This window comes from Oryzias latipes (assembly GCF_053564925.1).
Source record: "Oryzias latipes strain Hd-rR chromosome 1 unlocalized genomic scaffold, Olatipes_Hd-rR_3.1 chr1_Y".
In the NCBI taxonomy this organism is placed as follows: Eukaryota; Metazoa; Chordata; class Actinopteri; order Beloniformes; family Adrianichthyidae; genus Oryzias; species Oryzias latipes.
The window spans coordinates 7,247,694-7,273,468 of record NW_027616335.1 but is presented as its reverse complement, the minus strand read 5'-3'; the positions used below and the strand labels follow the sequence as shown (position 1 = coordinate 7,273,468).

At 38.0% G+C, this 25,775-nt stretch overlaps 2 protein-coding genes across 7 annotated transcripts in view; both read left to right on the top strand.

Moving 5' to 3' along the window:
* LOC144990434 (nephronectin-like) overlaps window positions 1-3,219 on the top strand; it is a 59,867-nt gene extending 56,648 nt beyond the window's left edge. For 4 of the 6 annotated variants that reach the window (XM_078943675.1, XM_078943674.1, XM_078943672.1 and 1 more), the window contains 2 exons: window positions 1,686-1,945; window positions 2,128-2,804. In XM_078943675.1, coding sequence (XP_078799801.1) covers window positions 1,686-1,945; window positions 2,128-2,238 — 371 coding nt within the window. In that variant the 3' untranslated portion in view covers window positions 2,239-2,804. Of the gene's footprint in view, window positions 1-1,685; window positions 1,946-2,127 lie in introns of all 6 variants that reach the window. The other 2 variants (XM_078943677.1, XM_078943676.1) reach the window with 1 other exon arrangement.
* An 8,259-nt stretch (window positions 3,220-11,478) lies between these two features.
* On the top strand, window positions 11,479-20,072 carry LOC144981302 (polyunsaturated fatty acid lipoxygenase ALOX15B-like). Its single transcript, XM_078943670.1, has 15 exons — window positions 11,479-11,573; window positions 11,778-11,955; window positions 12,144-12,348; window positions 12,470-12,551; window positions 12,713-12,835; window positions 12,926-13,029; window positions 14,544-14,710; window positions 14,995-15,138; window positions 15,287-15,490; window positions 15,588-15,674; window positions 15,776-15,945; window positions 16,278-16,399; window positions 18,071-18,171; window positions 19,399-19,569; window positions 19,645-20,072. The coding sequence occupies exons 2-15, from the start codon at window positions 11,803-11,805 to the stop codon at window positions 19,822-19,824; spliced, it is 2,013 nt and encodes a 670-aa protein (XP_078799796.1). The 5' UTR covers window positions 11,479-11,573; window positions 11,778-11,802; the 3' UTR covers window positions 19,825-20,072.
* The last annotated feature ends 5,703 nt before the right edge of the window (window positions 20,073-25,775 follow it).

The window sequence follows — 25,775 nt, the reverse complement described above, 5'->3', positions numbered from 1 at the left end:
ATGGCAAATTACGCAATCCCATGCACACTGAGTTGACAGCTTATAGAGTAAACTAACAGTTTAATGCTTTATTGTTCTTTTATTATCAATTTTGACATTTTATTGCAAATTCTCACTTTCCATTTGATAGTTAATGTATTTCACGTTTTTCTATAGTTTATTTTTTGTTCTGATCTAACATAAAGCTGCACTAAAAAGACATGAGGGGAGACGTGCAGAAAAACAATTGTGCTTTTTGAGATGTGAATAAATAAGCAAAAACTAATTTGTTTTCTGAATGTATGTATATATATATATATATATATATATATATATATATATATATATATATATATATATATATTTATGATGATTTTTACTGTTGTTGCACAAAATGTCCTGTTTATGAAAAACACCAAATGCTTTTGAAGTAATCTTAGGTGATATGTTAATTGATTTACGGTAGTTCTTAATGGTTTGTTAACACGTTGTTTATATTCACAAGAACAGGTTTTTAAATATTTAACCACTTTTTAATATGTTTCCTTAGGACATTTTTTTATACAGTATTTTATCTCACTGAAATACTTGAAAAGTGAAAATGCAAAAACAATTTCTACTTTTGTTCATAAGTTATACCATAACCCCTGCCATTTGACATTTTTTGCAGACTGACTGCAAAAATGGCGGATGTAAAAGTTGAACTCTCAATAGGAAGTTACAACAATGAATGATTAATTGCTGGTAATTAATCACTGATGAACGTTTTGGAGGTGGTTTTTCTGGCATAGGTCATCTAGGGCTGGAAAACTGTGACTTTATCTGGCAACACTGCCCAAAAGGCGAAAGATGTTGGAACATTTTCAGGCTTTCACATGGATGACTTCATTCTGCCCACTCAGTTGGACAAATGAGGACTTTGCCTAAATCCCTTTGACTGTGTAGATAAATGCTATCAGTTAATTATATTCCAAGGCCAGATGAGGGATTTGGATTTAAATAGTAAAACTTTTATTAGGATTATTTCCATGTCAAAAATAAACATTTTAATTACCCAATGTTTTTAATATGTGAATAGAATTGAACATGTGATTTCATTTCTGACTCTATTTCCAATGATACACGAAAAGGTTTTTTCCTGTTCAAAATGATTCTAAATTAGGTGAAGGGCTGGATTTGATGATACATTGCAATTATTTTAGATAAGTTTATTTATCCCACGATGATGAAATCACAAACTAGTGATATACGGGATGAAAGGGTTAAAATCAAATTACACGTTACAAATCCTTTGTAACGTGAAGGTCTTAATGCCTTGCTTCATTAGATACTTCAATGAATTTCAAATACGAAACAAATCCAAAAATACATTTAGGAGAAACGTGGGCTTAAAATTTGAAAAAAAAAAAAAATCAAAATTCATTGCTTTTTGCATAGATTTGGTCATTACCGAAAATGACTTTAAAAATTAAAAATGTTGACTTTAGAATACATTAGGGGGTGCTTGAAGATGTGTTTTTGCAAAAAAACCCAAAACAAATTGGAAAGGAAAGAATAAAGGAAATAAAAAAAGATGCAGAGAAGGGCAGAAAAGAAAGAAACAGTTTTACAGGAGACTTTTTCATGTGCATCCTTGGCTTTCAAAGAAAATACAAACACAGTTGTACAGCTGTATATTGTGATGTTTGTGATCACTGTGTTTAAAGGTGGGCGTTACCTTACCATTCCTGAAGTGGGAAACAAAAGGACTGGACGAGGAGCCCGACTAGTTCTTCCTCTCACCCCGCCCTGGAATGATGGCAATTTGTGCTTGTCCTTCCGGCACAAGCTAGCGGGTCACCATGTGGGAATGCTTCAAGTGTTTGTGAAGAAAGGAAAGCAGTACAGTCCTGCAGTGTGGGGCCGAACAGGTGGTAATGGCTGGAGGCACACCCAAATCACGCTGTGGGGTACAGGCCTGGAAAGTGTAAGTAGTCCAGTAAACATGCATTAAGGATCACAAAAGTGACACATTTTCTCTTTATTAGTCACTCAAAATAACTAGATTCAAGGAGTAACAAATAAATGATGTTATTTTTGAGTGAAGTTTGACAGAAGTTAACACAGAAACGTTTCATCATCTAACTGTTTTCTACGTGTTTTCTGCAGGTGATCCTAAAGGGGGAGCGTGGGCGTGGCAGAAGCGGAGAAATGGCAGTTGATGACATCACCTTAAGGAAAGGCACTTGCACAGAGGAACACAATCTCAGGAGACTCTGATGTCCAGAGAAGGGCAGCAAAAAAGCTAGAGGGACACTCAACTTAAAGGAGAACTGACTCCGTTGTGACACCCCCACCCTCTCTCTGCCCGGGCCCTCACCTGTCCCTTCATCATCACTCTGACTATGAATGGTATCTGAAAGCTAGTTCGTCAGCAGAAAACTGGGTTTCTTTTATTTGGCTGTATATGAACAAAAAGTACTGAAATGATTCTCATGGACAGATCCCAGTAGCACCATCCTCTCCAAACGTTGTTCTGGTAAATATCAGGGAACCTGCCCCGCCGACCCCCTAAATCCCGGCATAACATGAAACAAGGATCCAAGTCACTCATTTGTTTGGAGAATTGTTCCATTCCTTTGAAGCCTGCTCTACCAAACCTTAATGTTTATATGTACAAGTATATTCCTTTAATATTCTGGGAGGTGAAGCATAAAAGCCCATCTCTTGAGAGTTGTGATCAGGAAAATGTATGGTTAGTCTGATGACAGGAAGTTTAACAATTGTGTAAAGAAAACGTTTTTTAAATCTAAAAACTCATTTAAAAAGTACTGTTTGTCAAAAAACCTTTTTTCTTCTTCTATACATTTATTGCAACATTTGTTCTGCTTACTGAAATGAATATTTCAGCTCAAGAGAACCCAATGCAGACATTTTTTTTTACACTTTTACACACCTAATGCTTCAGTTTTTCCACATACTGTATAATCTAAGCAGTACTAAACAAACATAGGACTGTATAGATATGCGAATATCCGTTTAATGCCAACTGTAAAATTAATCAATTTGAAAATTAAATGAATTTAATTTACAATTAAAATTAATTTACAGTTTTAGCAGATTTAGACAACTTTTCTAACATTTCATCACATTTCAGTCACTCTGACAATAGACAACAGGTGTCAAGTAGAAACCGTACTGGTTTAAGTGCTTAACATGAATCTAAACATAAATGTTCAATGTTGAATCGCTCTGGGAAAATGTCAAATTTAAATGTTACATCTAAATGTATATCTAATTGCAGAATCATCTTTAGTAATATTTTTTACAACAAAATAATAAATTCAAGTGCAAAGTATTAATGTAATTAAATGTTATGTCTAAATGTTAATTTTAGATTTACATGCTTTTTGTTAAATCTAATCCTAATCGCAAAACGCAGCAAAGCATAATAGTGATGTGTATGTTTTATTAAAAAGAAATGTAAAATTACAATCCAAATGATTAATGCACACAGACAAGTTAATCTTTAAATCTAAGTAGAAATGTTTAGAAAACGAATTATTTAGGCTGCGACCGAAGAAGCTTTGATGGGGGGAGAACACAGCTGGGTGTTTTTGTGCAATTTCTAAAATAAACAGTCTGTCATAAGGGTTTATTCATCAGTAGAGTGCACCTTACAGCCCATCACCTCCCTAATGGCCCTATAGTTTGATCCACCTAAAGTTTTGCAGAAGACCTGAAACCGAAGAGTAAAAGAAAAACAGCTTTTCTCATTGGATTTCTTCAACGGATTGAATCTTGCAGTCCATATATCTTCTATTATGTCTCTTTAAGTGTTCATGTGCTTAGTTACATTTAACTTTTGCTGTGCTTAACCCTTGTGCTATCTTAGATGACCCCAACCTTACATTGACGTGTTCTCCCTCCCATGACAAAGGTGGATAAAGGTGGAAAATTTTCATGTAATCCATGGACACCAGTGAGGATCACAAATCATTGAAGAAAAAAGGTTCAGAGCACTGTCTAGTGGGTCTAGATGACCCAACTCCCAATTGTAAAGTGTCTAGGATAGCACAAGGGTTAAAGGTCCACAGGTGTGGGTGTGGGTTTCCTGCATTGGGCCTCACAACATTAGGCTTCATCAAATGGACAAGGTGTAATTAACATATTTTCCTCATCATTTATATAGCGATAAAAAATTTAAATTAAACATTTGCGTTTATATTATATATATATTTTTTTTTAATTTACATTTTTATTGTGTTTTAGGTTTAACATTTGCGTTTACTATTATGTAAATGATAAATGTGAATTTATCTTGAGAAATTAACATTTGAATCTAAAAATTGAGAACTCTAATTGACAGATATTCAATATCTAGTGTGGATTAACATATATGAATCTGCTTTTAAAGTTACAATGAACTTTTTAATTCTTGCCTATCTAATGAATTCACATTCAGTAGATATGTTTAAGATTCAGGAAACAGTGTGCTTTAAAGTAACGAATATAATATTTATCGGCTGTAATTCATGTAAATGTGATGAAAATGTGACAAATGGGAGAAAAGTTGCCTAAATCTTTTAAATCTAGGGTCTAATTTGAACTAGCGGAACTTTTCCTTTCCACACATAGTCACATTCATTTATGTTCTTGCCTGGCAGACTTGGTTTGGTTTGATAGGAGGAATGATGAGGAGGCACAGGGTTGTATTTGTTTTGGTTTGCACTTTGCACGGATGATATCAGTGATTTAACATGTGGGCAGTATTGTCAGTAAAAAACAAGCAACCCAAACCAAAACGGTAAAGCTCATTATTACAAAGTCCTGTTATAGTAATCTAATAATATACAAGGAACGACATCCCCTTGAAGCTTTCTGTCTGCTTTCGAGATGTTTTTCCTACTTTTTCTTCACAATAATTCACAATAATTGAGATTTGTGCTGCAGGCCTCATAATGCACTGTTTATGTTATTTACTCTTTTTGCTTTCCTACTTTTTCAGTCGCATTGTAGTAAACCCCATTGGGATTCACTTATAAGTGAGACTATATTTACAGGTGGGCTGCTTGTTTGGTTTAGATCGTTGGTCCCTCTAACCCAGCGACCCCCCTGTTTGTTTTCCAGCTTAGCTGGCTCACCTGCATTGAGTGTGTTTGCCTAATGAGCATTTGAAACCAAATAATACAACTGATCAGCAGAAAGTAGTAATGTTGGCTGGAAAACAAGCAGAGCAGTAGGGCTGGAGACTGCTGGTCCTGAGTTAAGATTGACTTTCACAGCTGCTCCAATTACCAAATTGCAACACAAGAAGTCAGATGATTGTTGTTTTGATTTAAAATCAGTTAACGCCAACCTCTGAGACATCAAGCTTTTGTAGCTGTGGGAAAATGGGGACCTCATCACCACTGAGATGACCTCATCATAAGCTCGTATGAAACTATCCCAAGGTCTTCTGAAAGATTTTTAGAATTAGCTGAATTTTGGTCAACACACAAGCAAATAGAAGGTCTACCAGAGAACAGTGAAGAAGATTCAAGGTATATTGAAATGTGATCTCCAAGATGTTCAGTGTTGTTCATGAGTAAATGCCAAAAAAAAAACTCAAAGCATCACAAAAGTAATGTAAAAATGTTAGCTGGGTTTCCCAAATTACCCCAAGATTGAGATTTTATACACTTCATAAATGAAGTTAATTTATTGCAATAGCCTTTATAATAATGGCTTGTTATTCACATAATCTGGAAATTTAACAAAGAACTTTTTATTGAGTCAAAATTAAAAATTGTTGGATTATTTGTGGTGAATGATGACAAACATGTATTTTTTTGATCATAAGTGGTTAAAATATCAACTCTGAAAATCTGAAGTTTAGCAAAAAAATGTCCTGTGGTTTTGTGGATTACGGTACCCGGACGTCAAATTCATAAATGTTTGAAAAGCAGACTTATGACCTCATATTCTCTTAAACAGCTTTTATGAAGTTAATTTTTTACACATGCAATCACTGAATAACACCTTCGTACAAATTTGTGCAACATTTTCTGTACCTAAATTATCAAAGATCTACTAAGAAGCCCATTCTAGAAGCTGACCTGCTGCTGAAGCCCCCCCCCCAAAAAAGTTAGTTTACTAATATCAGATGCCAAAATTAGGTACAAAAAAATCAGTTCATGATTTATTATTTTATTTTGGAAATATTTAGTTCATTTTTTATTGTGCTTTGTTATAAAAAGAGCATTTGTTATACAAACAATTTTTAAGCCGTCACAAGTGGTGAACTTGTAAAAGTTGTGATGTGTACATACTTTATGAAATCTCACTCTCTGTGTAGTTTATGTGTGATCTATATTCATGTATGGATATTTGAATTTGTAGCTATTTAAACTGCTAATTAAAAGATAAATGTAAACCATAAAATGATGATGTAGTATGATGTGAAACTAGATTGTTTAACTCAATCTTAAAGTAGTTTTTTGGTTTTGTGTACACTTTATAAGCACAAAAGCTGAGTTTTTGCAGAAAAGAGTTTAAAAGTAAATACCTTGTACTACTAATAATTATAGTAATATACGTATATGTGTATATATGTATATATATAATTCTCTTCTCTCTTCTCTGCACATTAAAAAACAACAAAATAATAAATAGTAAATTCTCTCCCATCATAGTGCCGCTGAGACTTTGAGGGCTACAGCTCCTCACACGTCTCACAGATTGCACTAAAACTGAGCAGCTGTTTGTGTCCTGCCTGTCTGTTTCTCATCCAGTAATAATGGAAAAAAACAAACACATTTCTACGTCTTCTGCTGCAGCTAAACATATATCTGTGTTACTTTTTCACCAGAACAGAGCTCCCTTGTTTATTGCAGGAATTGTGTTAAAAAAATAACCCATGATCGGGAAATCCACGGAGTCTGATTACAGACGGTTTGTGGCTGTAAAACTCCTCACTGCCTAAATACACTTTTCTCAGACAGACATGAACGTTTTAACACTTTTTTCTTGTTTAAATTCTCATGACTTACTCATAACTCAAATTGTCATTTCATTTTTAAATCAAAGTTGTTTTATGTGACTCTCTGCTTTCTCCCGATCTAGAAATCGCTATCAAGTTTTCAAGATTTCATCCCAATAAAACCCTTTGGTGCACATAATTTTGCAGTTAATCTGACTAACATATTTAAAAAAATACTCCTTTGTGTCCTTAAACTAATTACAGTCAGAAAAAGAAGTTAATCTCAAGGTCAGGTAAAGACAGTATCATATAAAGATCCCTTTGTCTGATACTGTCTTTATCAGTGTGATAAAGATAAAGACAGTATAATGTCAAGATCCCTTTGTGCTCCATTCTGCACCTCAAGCTTGCACACAAAGGCTAGAACTATAGCAATGACCCATGTGACCCCAAAAACAAACAATTGTATTACAAGCAGGTAGGATTTCACAAAAAGCTGAAAATATCGTTTTTGCTCAGTAGAACATAAAATAAAAACTTACAACTTTTGAAAACTTTCATGTTTCAGTTTGATTATTTCTTATAGAACCGCTACAAAAACAAAGCAACCGTGGATGAAGACTAAAAACGCCACACGGATGAAGACATTAAGTGAAAGTGGAGAGGGTGAGCAGCTTTAATATCTGGGGGTCCACCTCAGCCAGGATTTCACCTGGTCACTCAACACCACACAGCTGATGAAGAAAGCTTATCAGTGGCTTTACTTCCTGAGGAGGCTGAGGAAGTTTGGCATTTCCCAAAAAATTCTCAGCAACATCTACAGCTGCGTTTTTGAGTCCGTCTTGACCAGCTGCATCACAGTGTAGTACGGCAGCTCTACCGCCATGGACGGCAAACGCCTGCAGAGAGTGGTGAAGACTGCGTCTAAGATCACCAGGACTCCTTTGCCCTGGCTGCAGAGCATCTACAAGCGCAGGGTCCCCAGCAGAGCTGGCTCCTTCATCAGGGACCCCACCCACCCGCAACGAGGTCTTTTCACTCTCCTCCCCTCGGGACGGAGGTACAGGAGTGTGAAGTGCAGGACCACCAGACCCAGGAACTCTTTCTTTCCCTCTGCCATCAGATTCCTCAACAGCTTACAGGAGTCTGTAACAACAAACTGCACCTTTGCACATCCTCATTGCTTATCTTTACTGTTCTTGCACATTTAGGTCATGTAAGTCTCTTTGTATAGTTAAACTCAGCTAGATTTGCACAACATCTGATTGTATATAGGTTTAATCATTTACTGGTGCATAGTAATATTTCAGTCAGACAACTCATGCAGTAAGAAAGCTTTACTTTCCATATTTTCTTTTAGTTTGGCATAAGACTCCATTCAGATACAATAAACAAGATCTCCATGGAAAACTTAGGGTATAAAACTACCCCTGACGGAGCTCACAGGTGGAAGCTTGGGGGGAGAGTGGGGCGATGGACATAGATGAAGAGGGCATAGGGCGCACTCCGAGTTTTTAAGTAGGACGCAAAACAGGTGACTAAATTGGCCGCGGGGAGGAGTAAACATGTAAACGCTGCTGAGTTGCCAGCCTGAAATTCTCCGCAGGTCGTATATTTTATGTTACATGTGAATTTTCAGTTATGGTGTATATATCCTACTCCTATCTTTATTGTATTTTATTTAACCTTTGGCATTTGGAGCAGACAGCAAAGTAAGCATTTCATTGTACAGGGAAACCCGTTTCCTAAGTTTGCATATAATAATAAACTCTTTGAATCTTGAATCTTGATGGACTCAGTCCAGGGTGTACCCCACCTTTGCCCAAAAACGGTAGCATCCCCATGACCCCAGAAGGAATTGCACAGGTTTGGTAAATAGACGGATAGATTGGATTTTTTTTCATTTGGAATCAGCCCAGGTGAAACTTTCTTTTTGCCCAAAAATAAATAAAGCTCACTGAGGTGATTCATCATCCAGTTATAATAGTTTCCCACCACATTTCTCAGTTTCACCATCAAACAAATATGTGCAATGACATTAACTAACACCTGGAGATAAATAATGATTAATGACCCCATTGAGAAATCTTAAACTACTAAAAACTACTCAAACTACATTAGAGCAACATATGTGGCATGTAAAAACATAATAACTGGTAAAAACTTCTGTTTTGTCAAACAAAATGGACTGAATTTACCTAAAATAAAGTTTCTGTATTTGCACTAATTCATTCTACTTTACAATTTCTTTATGGAAAATCATTGGGGGGTGAAGAAAGTGGTCACAGTTATCATAGTGTCTCTAGGTGGCTGGCCATGTTTAGATCGGGACAGAGGATGGAAATTAACCTAGGCTACAATCCTGTATATTTACAGTGTCTCATTACTTTTAGAGCACTCAACACTGTTTGTTGTATGCATGGTCCCGTAAATGAATAAATACAAATACAAAAATACAAAATATGGAAAAGTATTTTTTTCCTCAAAATATAAATAGAATACAGTCTTATTCCACATCCACTGTTTCCTGGTTTTCCCTTACATGTTCTTCTTTTCTTTCAAAAGGGCATCTTCCCACAATTATACTTTAAAATGAAATCATTTAACCTTTGTGCTATCCTATGACCCCACCCTTACATTGAGGTGTTATTCCTACCATGACAAAGGTGGATAAAGGTGGAAAGATTTCATGTAATCCATGGACATCAGTGAAGATCACAAATCATTGAAGAAAAAAGGTTCAGCGCACTGTCTAGTGGGGTCTAGATGACCCAACTCCCAATGTTAAAATGCCTAGGATAGCACAAGGGTTAAATATAAAGGCCCAAGACCCTTAAAAATTTTAAAAACCATCAAAAGAATCTTAAAATCAATCCTGAAATGCACAGGGAGCCAATGCAGCGATTTTAAAGCCGGTGTAATGTGTTCCCGCCCTTGTCGTCAGAACTCGTGCCGCAGAGTTCTGCAATAGTTGTAGGTTTGAAAGCGACTTTTTGGGTAAACCAGAGAGCAGGGAATTATAATAATCTTAACGACTAAAAATAAAAGCATCCATCAGCAGCACCTCTGTGCTGGCAAGAGAGAGGAACGAGCAGACTCTGGCAGTGTTTTTAAGATGAAAAAAATCTTGTTTTCACCACGTTTCTGCTATGAAGAATAAAACTCAGCTCAGAGTCAAAAAGCATGCCCAGGTTTCACACATTGAGAAGATTTAAAATTCCTAAGTTTGGGTAAGATCATCTCTCTCTTGTCTTCAGGACCAATGATGAAAACTTTAGTTTGGTCCTGGTTGAGCTGTAGAAAGTTTTCTGCCATCCACAACTTTATATCTAAAATGCAGTTTAAAAGAGTGTTAACAGGTTCAAGGTCATCAGAAGACATGGCGACGTAAAGCAGTGTATCATCAGCATAGCTGTGAAAGTCAATGCAGTGTCTCCTGATGACATCCCCAAGAGGCAACATATATAAATTAAAAAGTATTGGACCCAAATTTGACCCCTGGGGAACCCCACAACTCATTTCGTGGATTCTTGAGGACCAAATGTCCATACCTACCAAAAAGTGTCGATTAGTGAGATAGGAATGAAACCAGTCAAGAGCAGTTCCTGAGGTCAACCCGACTCCTTCGTCTGTCCAATAAAATGTGGTGATCTACCGTATCAAAGGCGGCACTAAGATCCAGAAGTACCAGAACAGAAAGTTTCTGCGAGTCATAAGAATTTCTGAGACCATTTAAAATTTTTAAAAGGGCCGTCTCAGTACTGAATATTATGTTCATTTAAAAAAATCAAGTAATTGAGTAAAAACAGTCATTCATTCATTCATTCATCTTCTTCCGTTTGTTCCCTTTCGGGGTCACGGGGCTACCGGAGCCCATCCCGCCCACTTGTGGGCAAAGGCAGGGAACATCGTGGACAGGTCGCTAGTCTGTCGCAGGTTTGAGTAAAGACAAGTTTTAAATTTTTTTTACAAAAAATCGTAAGTTGGATACAGGTCTGTAATTGTCTATAATATTTGGATCCAAGTTACTCTTCTGCAAGTGGTCTGCAAAGTCCTCACATGCATTTTGTGAGTGAGGCATGATGAATTTAGTCAAATCTTTGTTTAATAAAAAATCAATTGGTTTAAAATGAAAACTGGGAGTTGTGTTTATTGTCTGTGATGAGATTTGAAAAATAAACTTTCCTTGCCTTTTTGACAGCATGGTTATAGATTGTTAGTTGATCCTCAAAAAAGTCATCGTCGACTGTTAAATTAGTTTTTCTTAATTTTATCTCCGCTCTCCTGCAAATTCTCTTCCAATTTAAAATAGCATGTTTATCCAAGGCATCTTTGGATTCTGATTCAGTATTTTTTTTTTTTCATTTTCAGCAGAGCTGCTGAATCAATGGCAAACTTAAGTCTGTCATTAAAATCATTCGTCGGAGAATCGCAGGACACAGGTAAAATCTGAGCAGGAGTTTGTTTTAAAATGTCAATAAAGTTTTCTGCCACTTCAGGAGTTATATATTGTTTCTTCACAGTTCAGCACATTTCATCATCACAGCTTTTTTGCTGTCACACCTAAGACACTCCCACCAACCTGTGCATATAAAGATTAGTTCCCAGGGACAGGTTGTATCAGTGCAACATTTACTCTCTGTAACTTCTCAAAGTAAGAAAGAGCTTTTTTTTAATAACTATTTATGTTAGGTGTGATTCTTTCAGGCAGACTAACAAGAAAAGATTAGTTGAAGTAACTGCTAAATACATTTTGTTAGGCTTTTTGTTGCAACAATAACTCACTTTTCTTGTGTAATTTATTTACTGCTATAATTTGTTTATCTGTTTATGCTTATCTCTAACTCTTTAATTCAAGATTTCATCTGCTTCTGGAAATAAAGATGGTGAATTATAAAGTCACTTTACATACGGACGACAGAGTCGCTGCTGGGACTTTAAACCACGTCTACATAAAGCTGGTCGGCACTCAAGGAGAGAGTGAACGCAAGTGGCTCATGGGCCTCAAAGGTGCCAAAGCCTTCAAGAAAGGAGCTGTAAGTCTGCAAGATCAGTCCATTTTTGTGGTGATGTACGGCATCCTTTCTTTTTTTTCCAAAAATTAACAAAAAGAGGGAAAATGTCTAGCCTGATTTGTTGCTGCTTTGATCGTTTTAATTGGAAAAAATTCTGGGAAATTGCCATGGCTTTATAGCGGTTACACCCCCTCTGTTCTTCTTTCTAGGTGTCCTCCTTCACTGTTTCTGCTCCCACCTCTCTTGGACAACTGGTTCTGGTAGAGGTGGACAAAAAGGCCTTTGTGGGTTTCCTAGAAGACTCCTGGTTTCTCAGCATGGTGGAGGTGAAATCTCCCTATGGAGACACGTTTACCTTTCCCGTCCACCGCTGGATCAGTGACAGCAACGTGCACCGCTTCAGGGAAGCTACAGGTTTGTGGACACTGTTCATGTATACCACCTACTACTCTGTACACAATAAGATAAGGGGAACTTTGTCTCCTCCCTCTGCTTATCTGTGGTGTCAAATCTCAACATTTATCCCTTCTTGCAGCTCTGAGGGTCTTAGATGACAAGCATCATCTGGGCAGGTACAGTCGGGAGCAGGAGCTGAAAGAGCGAGAGGAGGCTTATCGGTGAGCGCTTTCACTGTTTCATTGTCCTGGATGTTAGAAGACAACAAAGACGTGTCTTTTATCTTTGAATAAAGTCTTGTGTTAAGCAAACAAGGAACCAAATGAATAAGAGGATTTCATCCTTAAGATACTAGAGTTTCGTACTTGTACTTTTTTCATAGCTGGCATGTGTACACGGAAGGCTTACCTCACTGCATCAAGGCAGAGGACCTCACTTCCCTGCCATGTGAGGTCCAGTTCTCCTTCACCAAATCTACAGAGTTCGCATTTACCGCAGCATCAGGGTAATATATTAATTTTCTCTTATGTTCATTCATCGTTAGCTTTGAGGAATAACAAAGTCAAAACTTCTAAGTGTTTGTCTTTTGGTTCAGGTTGTTAGAGCTGAAACTGAAGGGCCTCGATAACTGCAAGAAGGGGTGGACTAACATCCATGACATTGATCAGGTGTTTTGCTGCAAACAAACAGACATAGCAGGTATGATACCATTAATCAATGCAGGTCATACATCTTCAACGGTCAGATGAAGTGGCTGAAACACTCAGAGTTACACGGATGTGAATGACTTTTACCGAGGGCTTCCAAAGAGAAAACACCAGATATCAATTTAAGTTCAATAAAAAAAGCAATAAGATAAAAATGATATCTGAAGATACATTTAAAAGTAATTGCAATTCCACATTGCTGCATTCCTAAACATTTTTGGTCCAGACTTTTCATTGCCTTTTTTTATCAAAATTCTAGAATTTTAACAGATTCTTTCTGTTTTATCCTCATTTGCAATAGCAGAAGATCTACCATTGGTTTAAGAAAAATCCTTACAGATCAGTCGGATTTCTATGCTGTTTTTTCACCATGTTTTAAAAATCGGTCAATCACATTGAAAACACTACCCCCCCCCCCCCCCCCCCCCCACACACACACACACACAAAAGACATCACTTATATTGAGTTGCTATGAAAAGAGCATCAGCTATCAAACTTTCAGTTATCTTTTTATGTTTAATTTATTGGAAGATTAAAGTCAATGATCATCTCATGAGTCTCTGGTTAGAGTTTTGCATCATATTCCATAAAACCAAAGGGTTGCAATCAGTGTAAACTGCAACAGGATGAGAACTAGAACCAAATTTTTTAAAATGGAGTTCCGGCAACAGAGAAAGTGCTTTTTTTCTCAGTTGTATTGTTTGTTTGATAAACTTAGAAAAATAACAGAGGATCCTGAACACCATTTTCATCATCTCACAGCGTCATCAGATGTTATTCAAAACCTTCTACTCCAACAGAAAAGATAAAACAAAATAGAATAAAATTTCAATCTAAGATGGTAATTGGCATATACTTATTATATAGCGCTTTCTACCCTCTTTCGAAGGCCCAAAGCGCTTAACAGTCACAGTCCCATTCACCCATTCACACACTGATGGCGGCTCCGCTGCCGAACACTGGCGCCAACCTCCCACCAGAGGCAAGGTGGGGTTCAGTGTCTTGCCCAAGGACACTTCGACTCATGGGCGGGCGTGCAAGGTGGGAATTGAATCTGCAATCTTACGATCATGGGTCGACTGCCCTACCGCTGCACCACGGCCAGCACCAGATAAGGCAGAACCATGGCCTGAGCCGTAACAGTCCACCTGTACTTGTGTATAGTTTGATCTTCATGTGGGGAAACACAAGAGCTTCACTTCAATTGTTGCATTTTTAAAACAAATTCCTCTTTGATAGAATTTGTGTGTCTTCCTGAATGAGTGATGCTTTTCTTATATAACTGGTTTGAAATTAGACTTCTGCATGGATGATACTTTATACCATAGTAAAAATTGATTGGTTTGGCAGGGGAAACAATAATAGTGTTAGATTTAATTTATTGCTAAAAAAAGGACATAATTTTCAGCTTTATGATTGTCAGTTGTTAAAAAATAGACAAGAAAAAGGGTTAAGAAACAATGTAGGTAGTCTGATGCATCAGATGCTGTTTTCTTGTGTCACAGATTATGTCCAGAAACACTGGAAGGAAGATTCCTTCTTTGGGATACAGTATCTCAATGGAGTCAATCCCATCTTGATCCGACGCTGCACAGAGCTGCCTAGAAACTTCCCTGTCACCGACTCCATGCTGTTTCCTAGTGGTCAGATGAGCTTGGATGCAGAAATACAGGTCTTTGCTTTTCATTTTCTTGCAAAAAGTGGACTTTAGAGACTTTCTAGGGATCACAAAGTGGTAACTGAAGTTGTTGCTAACGTGAAAGTTTTATGTGTTTGTTTGTTTTTTACATTTGTTTCTTTTAAACTAACTTTGAGGTTTGGTAATTGACAAAAAAAATGAATACAAAGTTTGAGTTGTGATTACTGCACTTTTCTCTGTAAAATGTACTTTTTTATTTTATTATTTTAAGCCTTAACAGCAAATCCTCTCCTTGTTTTCATGTATACATCAAACAGAAGGGCAACATTTTCCTGTGTGACTACAAGCATTTGGATGGAGTGAAAACCAACACAATCAATGGCAAGACGCAGTACTTGATGGCTCCACTTGTGCTGCTTCAAAAAACTGCAGACAAGAAGTTGATGCCAATCGCCATCCAGGTGAGATCCACTCAAATGCAGAGAAGCAAAGAAATCTTTTAGATTTACCTTTTAAAGGTATAATTTCTGCTCTTTTGGTAACAGAAGCAAATGCATTACAGCGGTAGAAAAACTATAATGTCCAACAAATTCTTTCCTTCTCCTGCAGCTGAAGCAGACGCCTGCAGAGGACAACCCGATCTTCTTACCCACAGATTCTGAGTACGATTGGCTGCTGGCAAAGATTTTTGTGAGAAGTGCAGATTTCAGTGAGCACCAGCTTAACACTCACCTGCTTCGTGCTCACCTGCTGGCTGAGGTTTATGCTGTGTCTCTGCTGCGCAACGTTCCGATGGTGCATCCTCTGTACAAGGTGAAGACTCAGAACTACATGGTTGTATGTTGTGGTTGGAAAGACGATGTAAAACGATTACATTTTGAGATGATAACTAAGGTTTCTTCCTCCTCAGCTCCTCATACCCCACACTCGATACACTCTGCAGATCAACTTCTTAGCTCGAAACTTATTGATATCTAAGAATGGATCTTTCACTCAGGTACAAAAACACTGAACATAAAAAAGCATGATTGTTTCCTTTATCCTGTCCTATACTGTGGAGTGTATTTGTCTAAAATTTGTGATTTGACTTGTTTTCAGTTTTCTGCCTCTGGTGGAGAGGGCATGCTAACCATCCTGCGGCGCTCCCTGTCTGCAGTTACGTACAGCTCCCTCTGTATAACTGATGATATTGCTGAGCGGGGGATGCAGGATGTACCAAACTACTTCTACAGGGATGATGGGCTGAGGCTTTGGGATATCATCTACAGGTACTGGTCTCACAGAAGATGGTTGATCATGTTTGGAGGGAGTTTTCCTCTCCACTGTCACCTTTAGCTTTAGATAAATCTTGTCCTATGGAAATTTTCTGGACTGATATTGATTGTAATAATTATCATTAATAAAGCTTGGTTTGATATTTCAGCTAACCTTTGTCCATTAACTGATGTCTCTATAGCCACAGTTCTTTACTGTCTATCCAATTCTGAACTACTTGATAAAACTGATGTGCAATTAAAAAAAAAAACTGTTGATAGACATAATAGTGTCTCCATATTCAATATTTGCATTTTAAATAATTTTCTTTCTTTATCCTTCAAAGGTTTGTGAAAGGAGTCATTGAGTACTACTACAAAAACGACCAGGAAGTCCAGCAAGATACCGAAATACAGAAGTGGATTTCAGACATTTTCGAACATGGATTCCTTTCACAAGCAAGCACCGGTAAGCGTTCATGGAAATTTCAACATCTACACTCACATTGGGCAGTTGTACCGCAGTGGTTTGGTGATTGACCTGTAATCGTAAGGTCACAGGTTCAGTTCCCATTTTGCCTACCCGTGTAAAGGGCAAGACACTAGGGATGCCGCAATTCTTGGTGTGAAACTGAACTGTTTGTTACACCATTGAACTGAATTGTGGGGAAAGTGACTTGTAGCATCCCTCCTGTACACCAACCATTATGTTTACATTGAAAGTGTCTAACAAATGTATACCCTTAGCATAAGTAGTCTATTTAATCCTTGTGCTATCCTTGGCACTTTAACGTTGGGAGTTGGGTCATCTAGACCCCATTAGACAGGGTGTTGAACCTTTTTTCTTCAATGATTTGTGATCTTCACTGGTGTCCATGGATTACATGAAATCTTTCCACCTTTATCCACCTTTGTCATGGTAGGAATAACATGTCAATTTAAGGGTGGGTTCATCTAAGATGGCACAAGGGTTAAGTGTGCTGCAGGTATACTATACAGTCTAAACTAAAAGTGAGGGAGTATAATTGAGGTTTATTTTTTACGGTAACTTTTAATGTTACAATTTACTCTGGACAAGTATTCAGTTAGTTTACTTAGGCAAGGCAAGGCAAGGCAAGTTTATTTGTATAGCACAATTCGTACACAAAGTAATTCAAGGTGCTTCACAAAACAGAAAAATGCATTAAAATCACAATACATCATAGAAATAATCAACGTAAAATTTACTTTAAAAGAAAAGAAAAAAAATAAAATAAAAAAATAATTGAAAATTGATTTAAAAATAAAGGAAGGAAAGGAAAGAAAAGTGCAGATAGGACCTTTCAGTCATATACACGGCTAAACAGAAATGTTTTAAGTCTAGATTTGAACATGAACACAGAAGAGGCCTGTCTTACGACTTCAGGGAGGCTGTTCCAGATTTTAGCTGCAGAATATTGAAACGCTGATTCCCCTTGTTTAGTTCTGACTCTGGGAATCAACAGGAGGCCGGCCCCTGAGGTCCTCAGAGTACGAGATGGTTCATATGGCACAAACATGTCAGAGATGTACTTTGGTGCTCGGCCATGGAGAGACTTGTACACAAGCAGAGCTGCTTTGAAGTCTATTCTTACTATACTACACATACACGCTCTGTGGTATACTTGTTATACCTATACATTTACTAAAGTAAACTTCAAGTGTACTACTTTTTGGTAAATATAAGAAGTATTTTTGTCTTTTACTTGTCCTGTCTAGCAGCAGAGCAAACAGATAAGAGATGAAGGCGTCTTGTGTTGGACAGATTTCACTGTTACAATAAGAGGTTGTAAATCTTCAGAGACACGAGGTGTATATTTGTATAAACCCCTTTTGTGTTTGATGCTCAACTATATTTATATTGATCATGTTTGTATAAATTTCTTCTTGAACCAGATGGAAATAGAAGAGAGAGAGAGGTGGATGTTAGTGATGGGGCATGAGGGCAAAAAGGAAAAGGGAGCTGAATAAGTTAAATGATGATTAAAGAAGTAAGGGGCATAGAAACAAAAAACAACAAGATGCTGGAGATGTATCATTAATACTGTCAGGTGTAGATGTTAATCCTAAGGGTGGAGCCTGTCCACAGACACACTCAAATATCTGTTCTTATTCCTTTCAGGTATTCCGCAAAGTTTCACAACCCTGGCAGAGCTGGTCAAATTTGTTACCATGGTGATAGTCACAGGCTCCTCTCAGCATGCTGCAGTCAACAGTGGACAGGTGAGTCCTTGTAAATAAGAAAAACGACTTTGGATAGCTACAGTTTGCATGAATAAATGTTTCCCACACTACAAACGTGATGTGGATAAATCTGTTTTAGACTAAAGAACAACCAAGGATAATTCTATGATGATGATTTTTTTTAATAAGAACATGCATATTTTACTAGGACTGGGTTGATAAAATTGATATGAATCGATCCATGCTGAATAAATCAGTAAATCGATCCATAAAAGTAGAGATTGATCTTTTATGCCTTTCCTTGTCCGGTGACCTAACGCATAACAGCAGCAAAAGCCAAAGTCTGCTAGCTTAGACTGAGAAACAGCTTTTTCCCCAGAGTTGGTCCATCCTGTCAGGTAGGGAGGGCTGGTGACCATGACTAAAATGCAGAGACAGGAGGCACACGGTTCCAGGGAAAGGGGTTTATTAACTTAACAAAAAGCGCTGCAGAGCAGGGAAACTAAACTAAACTAAACTAACTGAGGCCTAAACAAGAAAACATGTCAGAAGACAGTCAGGGAAGAGACAGTATGGACCAGTACAAGAGGAAGGCAGAAACAAGACTTATATACAGACAGGACTGACAAGACACAGGTGAAAACAATCAGGAGAGATTGGAACCAGGGAAGTAAAACTCAAAAACATGACATGCAGGAAACTTTACAAATTAAAACAGGAAACAGAACTCAAACATGACAGAAACAAGCATCAAAACCTAGGGCAAAGACACCCAAACCATGACACATCCACCCCCTCCATTCCCCCAATCACACAATTGCGTGCCCCCCACCCCCCCACCCACCCACACACAAACACACAGACTTACTATAACCCACTGATCCCCTGAGAGCTGCTGTAAACAATTTCGTTGTGCACTGCATAATGATAATAAAAGATTCTGTTTATGATTCTCAATGCTAATGTACAATGGAATTTCCCATAGGACGGCTACTGCTAACGCCTGTTTGACCTAAACATACCATTGCTGACTAAATGAATAGCTTTGTATACTATCAAGCTGGAATTTTAAAAACTCTTTTGAGGAAACATTTTTTGAAAAGTAGCCACCTTGTAAATTCTAAACACATTCAAACCGAATTGAATTATGTGGGTAGAAAGAATAAAAAAAATGTTCAATCGAATTGATCCAGGCTATGAATGGAATCAATTCTTGACATTGTTGGTGATACCCAGCCCTACACTAAACATATTTATTTGCTGCAGTTTGACTACGGTAGCTGGATGCCAAACACTCCCATCTCTTTGAAACGGCCTCCACCAACCAAGAAAGGAGAAGCAAATGAAACCACCATGCTGGAAACTCTGCCAGACGTCAACGTAACGGTTCAGGGCATGGCCACCGTGTGGCTTCTTAGCCGAAAGTCAAGTGATTTTGTAAGTGGGCAAAATTTCTAAATAAATTCCAGGAAAGGAGACTGTGGTAAATAATTCTGTTTTTGATTTTTTCAGGTTCCCCTTGGCGTGTACCCTGAGCAGCACTTCACCGAGGAGACTCCCAGGAAGTTCATAAAGATCTTTCAAGGAGAACTGGAAGAGCTGAGCAACGATATTATAGCCAGAAATAAAAAATTGGAGGTGCCGTACACATATATGAACCCAACGGAGGTGGAAAATAGCGTTGCTATTTAAATATGACAGTGCGGTACATCCCTGGATCAACTGATAATGAATCTTTAGCTCTTTGACCTACTAAAATCTTTTGATGTTTGCAATTGAAAGCTTTATTGAAAATTTATTTTGGACATCATTTTTTGCTAACTTATTCTATTCTTATTAAACATATTTGAAAAACATTTCTAACTATAAAAAGGATTTTGTAACAGGTTTTCTTTATTTGAGGATTATGGCAGAATTTGAATAAAAACAAAACAAAACAATGTTTTCCTTTTCCTTTTCATAAAACGAAATGTTTTTGAACAAGATCATTTAATTTTTAAATGAAGGGGTTCAACATTCTGAAATTATCCAGGATAAACAGACTTGAATCAACTTCATTCAGTTCTTTATGAGAGTAAAAAAAGTCATCTTTTTTACATCCACATTTTAACATATAACTACTGTTTTTTAAAATAATGTATTAAAGACACGCGTAAAAGATAGAATTTTTTAAAAGAAGTACATTTGCAAAAATAGTACAACTAAAAAATTATGAAATTATTATTATGAAAATCAGAGATTATACAAGTTCTCACGGGTTATAAATTGGAAGGAAACTTCTATTCAATGCCATATAATAATGTTAAAATCACACAAACGAATATTTTTATGTAGTTGTAAATAATTTATGCTATAGATTGTTTCCATTATTTTGGTGATGAAGAATGTGGTCAGATCTGAGGGGAGGGGACTGTCAGGAGGCCAGTGAGCTTCAGCTTGTTGATTCCTCCATCCAAGACACAAAGAAGAAAAAGTTATTTTATTAATTCATCAGCTCAACTGGTGAGATCAATCTTTGACTCACAACCATAAAGCAACTTGACAAGTTTCCTCATAGTATAATTTTACTTCATTGATTTTACTAATGAAATATATAAGAAATGTTTTTGTTTTAGTGTTCTTTAAACCCTTTTTAAGAAATAATCAGAACATGGATGAAATTGACAGTAAAATGAAAATAGAAATGAAAATAAAGTTTTAATTTCTACATTTCTTACTGGAAAGGATTAAAGTGATTGAGTTACCTGCAAAAAACAAAACTATGAAGAATAAAGGTTAGGCGAATAACTAAAGCAAAAAGGGGGGGTGGGGACTAAAACAATAAAAGATTAACTGTTTTCCTTGTAGCAGTGGGTTACAAAACAGGAGGCTAAAGATCAGAGGTAACAACAGCCAGACACAGTAACGTACAGCCTGAAAACCACCTGTTGACAGAGGAGTGAGACACCACCTCTGAAAAACTTTATCTGAAAAACAACATTTTCCAAAAAGCCACACCAAAGCACGGCAGGAGTGCAAGCTTTCTCCCATCCTTGACAGAGATGCCTTTCAAAGACACCCTTAGGACCTAAAGAAATGCTACAACAATGGACAAAATAGCAGTGCGCCAGGAGTGAGATAAGCTAAGGTTTCTGCCAATTACTCCCGTAATCCTTGTGCTATCCTAGGCACTTTAACATTGGGAGTTGGGTCATCTAGACCCACAACACAGTGCGCTGAACATTTTTTCTTCAATGATGTGTGAACCTAACTGGTGTCCATGGATTACATGAAATCTTTCACCTTTGTCATAGTAGGATGAACACATCAATGTAAGGGTGGGGTCATCTAAGATAGCACAAGGGTTAAAAATGATCTCATGCTTTGAGTTTCCAATCTGAAAAAAGTTGATAAAACTTTACTATGTATAGATTATATAAAAATTGTGCTTTGTGAATATGAGACTGGCTTGCTCAGGATATGGCATCCTCTGAGGGCTGCCTTAACATTGCTCAGAGGTGGTTAACCCTTGTTCTATCCTAGGCACTTTAACGTTTGGAGTTGGGTCATCTAGACCCACTAGACAGTGCGCTAAACCTTTTTTTTTCAATGATTTTTGAACCTCACTGGTGTCCATGGATTACATGAAATCTTTCCACCTTTATCCACCCTTTTCATCATGGTAGGGAGAACACGTCAATGTAAGTTTGGGGTCATCTAAGGTAGCACAAGGGTTAATAAACAATCATGCATAATGTAAAAAGAATGATTACATTGAAAAGGAAGAAGGAAAACAATTTTTAAAAATTGTTACCAGTTGCAATTGGTAGCAGAGTTTTAACAATGGATTAGATTTTTCTGCGCTTTTCCAGACGCTCTCACAATGCTTACAATGTATGACCATTATTCATTCACTCCTAATTCATACTTGGTGATGGTAAGCTACCGATGTAGCCACAGCTGCCCTGGGGCAGACTGACAGGGCGTGGGTGCCAGTGCACCCCTACTGACCATCACCGGGACATTCATACGCATTCACACAACAGTGCAGCCACACTGGAGGCAGGTATGGGAGAAGTGTCTTGCCCAAGGACACAACGAGTGGAGATCGATCCTACGATCATCGGTCAACCTGCTCAACCACCTGAGCCACTGCTGCCCAGAGTGTGCACCCACATCAAGGAGGTGTAAAGATAGGAAAGCCTTTTAAACACACCAATAGGACCCAAAGACATGCTGCAATGATGGACAAAAGGAGCTGCAAGCCAGGAAATGTTAACTGTAAACATGCAGCCACCTCCAGTGATCCTCAACTACAACAATGGGCTTGGGAGGCTTGGAAATATTTAGCTCATTTTTTACTGTGCTTTGTTATAAGTGCATTTGTTATACAAACAAATTATAAGCCGTCACAAACTGTGTACTTTTTAAAGTTGTAGTGTGTACATACTTTATGAAATCTCACTCACTGTATAGTTTGAACGATGCACAGTGACACCATCTGCTGCCAGATCACGTTGTAGGTCTTTGGAGCTGGTCTGTGGGTTGAGTTTGATTGTTCTCACCATCCTTCGACGCTGCCTGAGATTTTTTTGGGCCGGCCACTCTGGGCCTTTGCTTGAGCTGTGCCTGTGGCCTTCCGTTTGTCTCACTATATTCCTTTCTTTAATTATGTTCATCTTCTAATCTGTTGTTCCCTTTTGGGGTCACGGGGCTGCAGGAGCCTATCCTGGCCACTTGTGGGTGAAGGCAGGGGACACCCTGGAAAGGTCGCCAAAGGCAGAACTGTAATTTCTTCATCCGTGTGGCGTTTTTAGTCCAGAATCACACACCCATGCAGTCTCACACACACACATATATATATATATATATATATATATATATATATACACACACAGTTTAAAAGGTTCAGAGCACTGTCTAGTGGGTCTAGATGACCCAACTCCCAATGTTTAAGTGCCCAGGATAGCACAAAGGCTAAGGACCAGACTGACAATGTAACAGGGTATTCATTCTGAAAAAGCATTAATCAACACATTGACTTGCACCTTGGAAAAGGAAGTCCTGTTAGTCAGAACCCTTTACCAGATTTATAAGTAAGTATGAAATTATTTATATAAAAGATTGAGTTACCTAAACATTGAAATAATTCCAAAAATATATATATATAAACAGAAGGAAATTCAAAGCAATCTAGAAAGGTTTCCTAAAGATCAAATAGAAATTAGTCCACATAAACTTCTGGATTGTTAAAAATTATGAATGGTTTGCAAACTTTTTTTCATGACTTACTCATAAATCAAATTGTCTATGAAGACTTTCATTCATCCAGGTTGGTTCCATTGTAGTAGGTTTAGGGGATGTCATCTGGACTTAGTTTTAAAATTAAAAGATGTTTCACCTCTTATCGAAGAGGCTTAGTCAAATCTGAATTAGTTGGTCAAAGAGCTGGTATATATGCGCTCATGGGGGAGGAGTAAGACCTGAAACTGGATGGTATTGTCAATTTAGTCTACATGGTTTCGGGTCGTTAAGAGTCCTTTGTCCTCAGCTGGGGGTTGGGGAGCCAGTGACTCCCTCCCAAACTGGTCATCTCTTTCAGCTGTTAACGACCCAGGTGGAACTGGTTCGGTTTGTTTGGGTTCCAGAACACTGCCGTAGATGGATGGAAGAATAAACCTGAGACCACCTTTCTTGATAAAAGAAGGTTTATCCTTCTTGACAAAGATGGCTTCTTTCACTCCTCACTCAAACCATCCTTTCTCTCTGGCTAGAATTCGGACTTCACTGTCCTCGAACGAGTGGTTTGTGGCCTTCAGGTGGAGATGCACTGCAGACTCAGATCCACTTGGGTTGGCTCTGCGATGTTGGTAAAGCCGCCTGTGTAGGGGTTGTTTGGTTTCTCCTATATACTGTTCATTGCAGTTCTCTTTGCAGTGGATAGAGTACACAACATTACTCTGTTTGTAGCTAGGAATTTTGTCCTTTGGATGAACCAGTTTTTGTCTGAGAGTATTAACTGGTTTGAGATGAACTGCTATGTTATGTTGTTTGAAAATCCTTTTTAGTTTTTCGGACAGGCCTGACATATAGGGAATTGAAATACTCTTCCCTTTTGGCTGTTGTTCCTTCTTGTCTTGTTTTCCTGTATGTTGGGATCTGCTGAATGCCCACTTGGGATATCCACAGGTTCGGAGGGCTTGGCGGATATGTTGCTCTTCTTTATTCTTTCCGTCAGAGCTTGTGGGCACCTCCTGGGCTCTGTGTTGTAATGTCCTGATAACGCCTAGTTTGTACTGTAAAGGGTGGTTTGAGTCAAATAACAGGTACTGATCTGTGTGAGTAGGCTTCCTGTACACTTCAACCTGGAGCTGTCTGTCCTCTCCAATGATCACAGCACAGTCCAGAAAGGCTAGGGTGTTGTCCTTTGTTTCTTCCCTGGTGAACCTGATGTTCTTGTCGACTGCGTTGATATGATCTGTGAAAGTCTCCACTTCCTGGATTTTGATCATGACCCAAGTGTCGTCCACATATCTGAACCAGTGGCTTGGAGTAGTACCCTGGAAAGAGTCCAGGGCTCTTCTCAGACTTCTTCCATGTACAAATTGGCCATAACAGGCGAGATTGGAGAGCCCATAGCACAGCCGTGCCTCTGCCTGTAGAAGTTTCCCCTGAATTGGAAATAAAGTAAACCCTTGTTAAACCCTTGTTTTTCGCAGGGATTACGTTCCAAAAAGAACCCGTGATAGGCAAAATCCGTGAAGTAGAAAACTTTTTTTTTTTTTTACAATTATTATACAATTAAATACTCAATTATACATTAAAAAGAAAGAACAAACCATTTTACAGGCTCAAGCCTTTGTTTCACAAATAAAAGTACTTTAGAAACATTTTTTCAACAAATAACTTCTGTAATGTACTGTCAAATAATAATTTTAATCATCGATGTGAACAGAAGGCTTGAAATTGCGGAGATTAGCCCTGCCCACCGTGACCCGAGTAATTGGATTAAACGGGAGAAAATTTAAAATGATTATGAAAAAAATACAAAGTACAGTCGGACAAATAGTGACTCAGGTGTATTTCACTGCTCTTCAGACTGAGCCGCTGCATCCTGACTCCACTCTGCAGTGTTTTCTTCTTTTGAAGCCCGGAGTGCAGGTGTGTTTGTTCGGGAGAAGAACATAGTGATAGGCAGTTGTTGTCGCTCTTTTTTCTATGGGTTTTAGAGAAACTCAAAATTGCAAGAGAATTTGCATGTACGTAATGTTAATTTGGCAAGCTGTTTTACGTACGTGTACATATTAAAGTGCATCGTTATTGACGCACAGGTAGAGAAGAAGCGGAGTGACTCTTTAGCCAATCAGAATGCAGAACACAATGCACGATGCAAATCCGTGAAGTAGCGAAACCGTGAAAAGTAAACCGCGTTATAGCAAGGGATCACTGTATGTGGAGTTGAGGCACACTTCCAGCAGTTCGCAGATGTGGTCTGGTGTCAGATTTGTTCTGTCTTGTAACTTAGAGTCCTGCAGTAATCTCTTCCTCACTGAAATTACTGCCTCGATGGTGGGAATGCAGGTGAAAAGGGAAGTTACATCATAAGACACCATCGTCTTGTCAGAATCCAGCTGAAGATGTTTGACTTTGTTTGCAAAATCTTG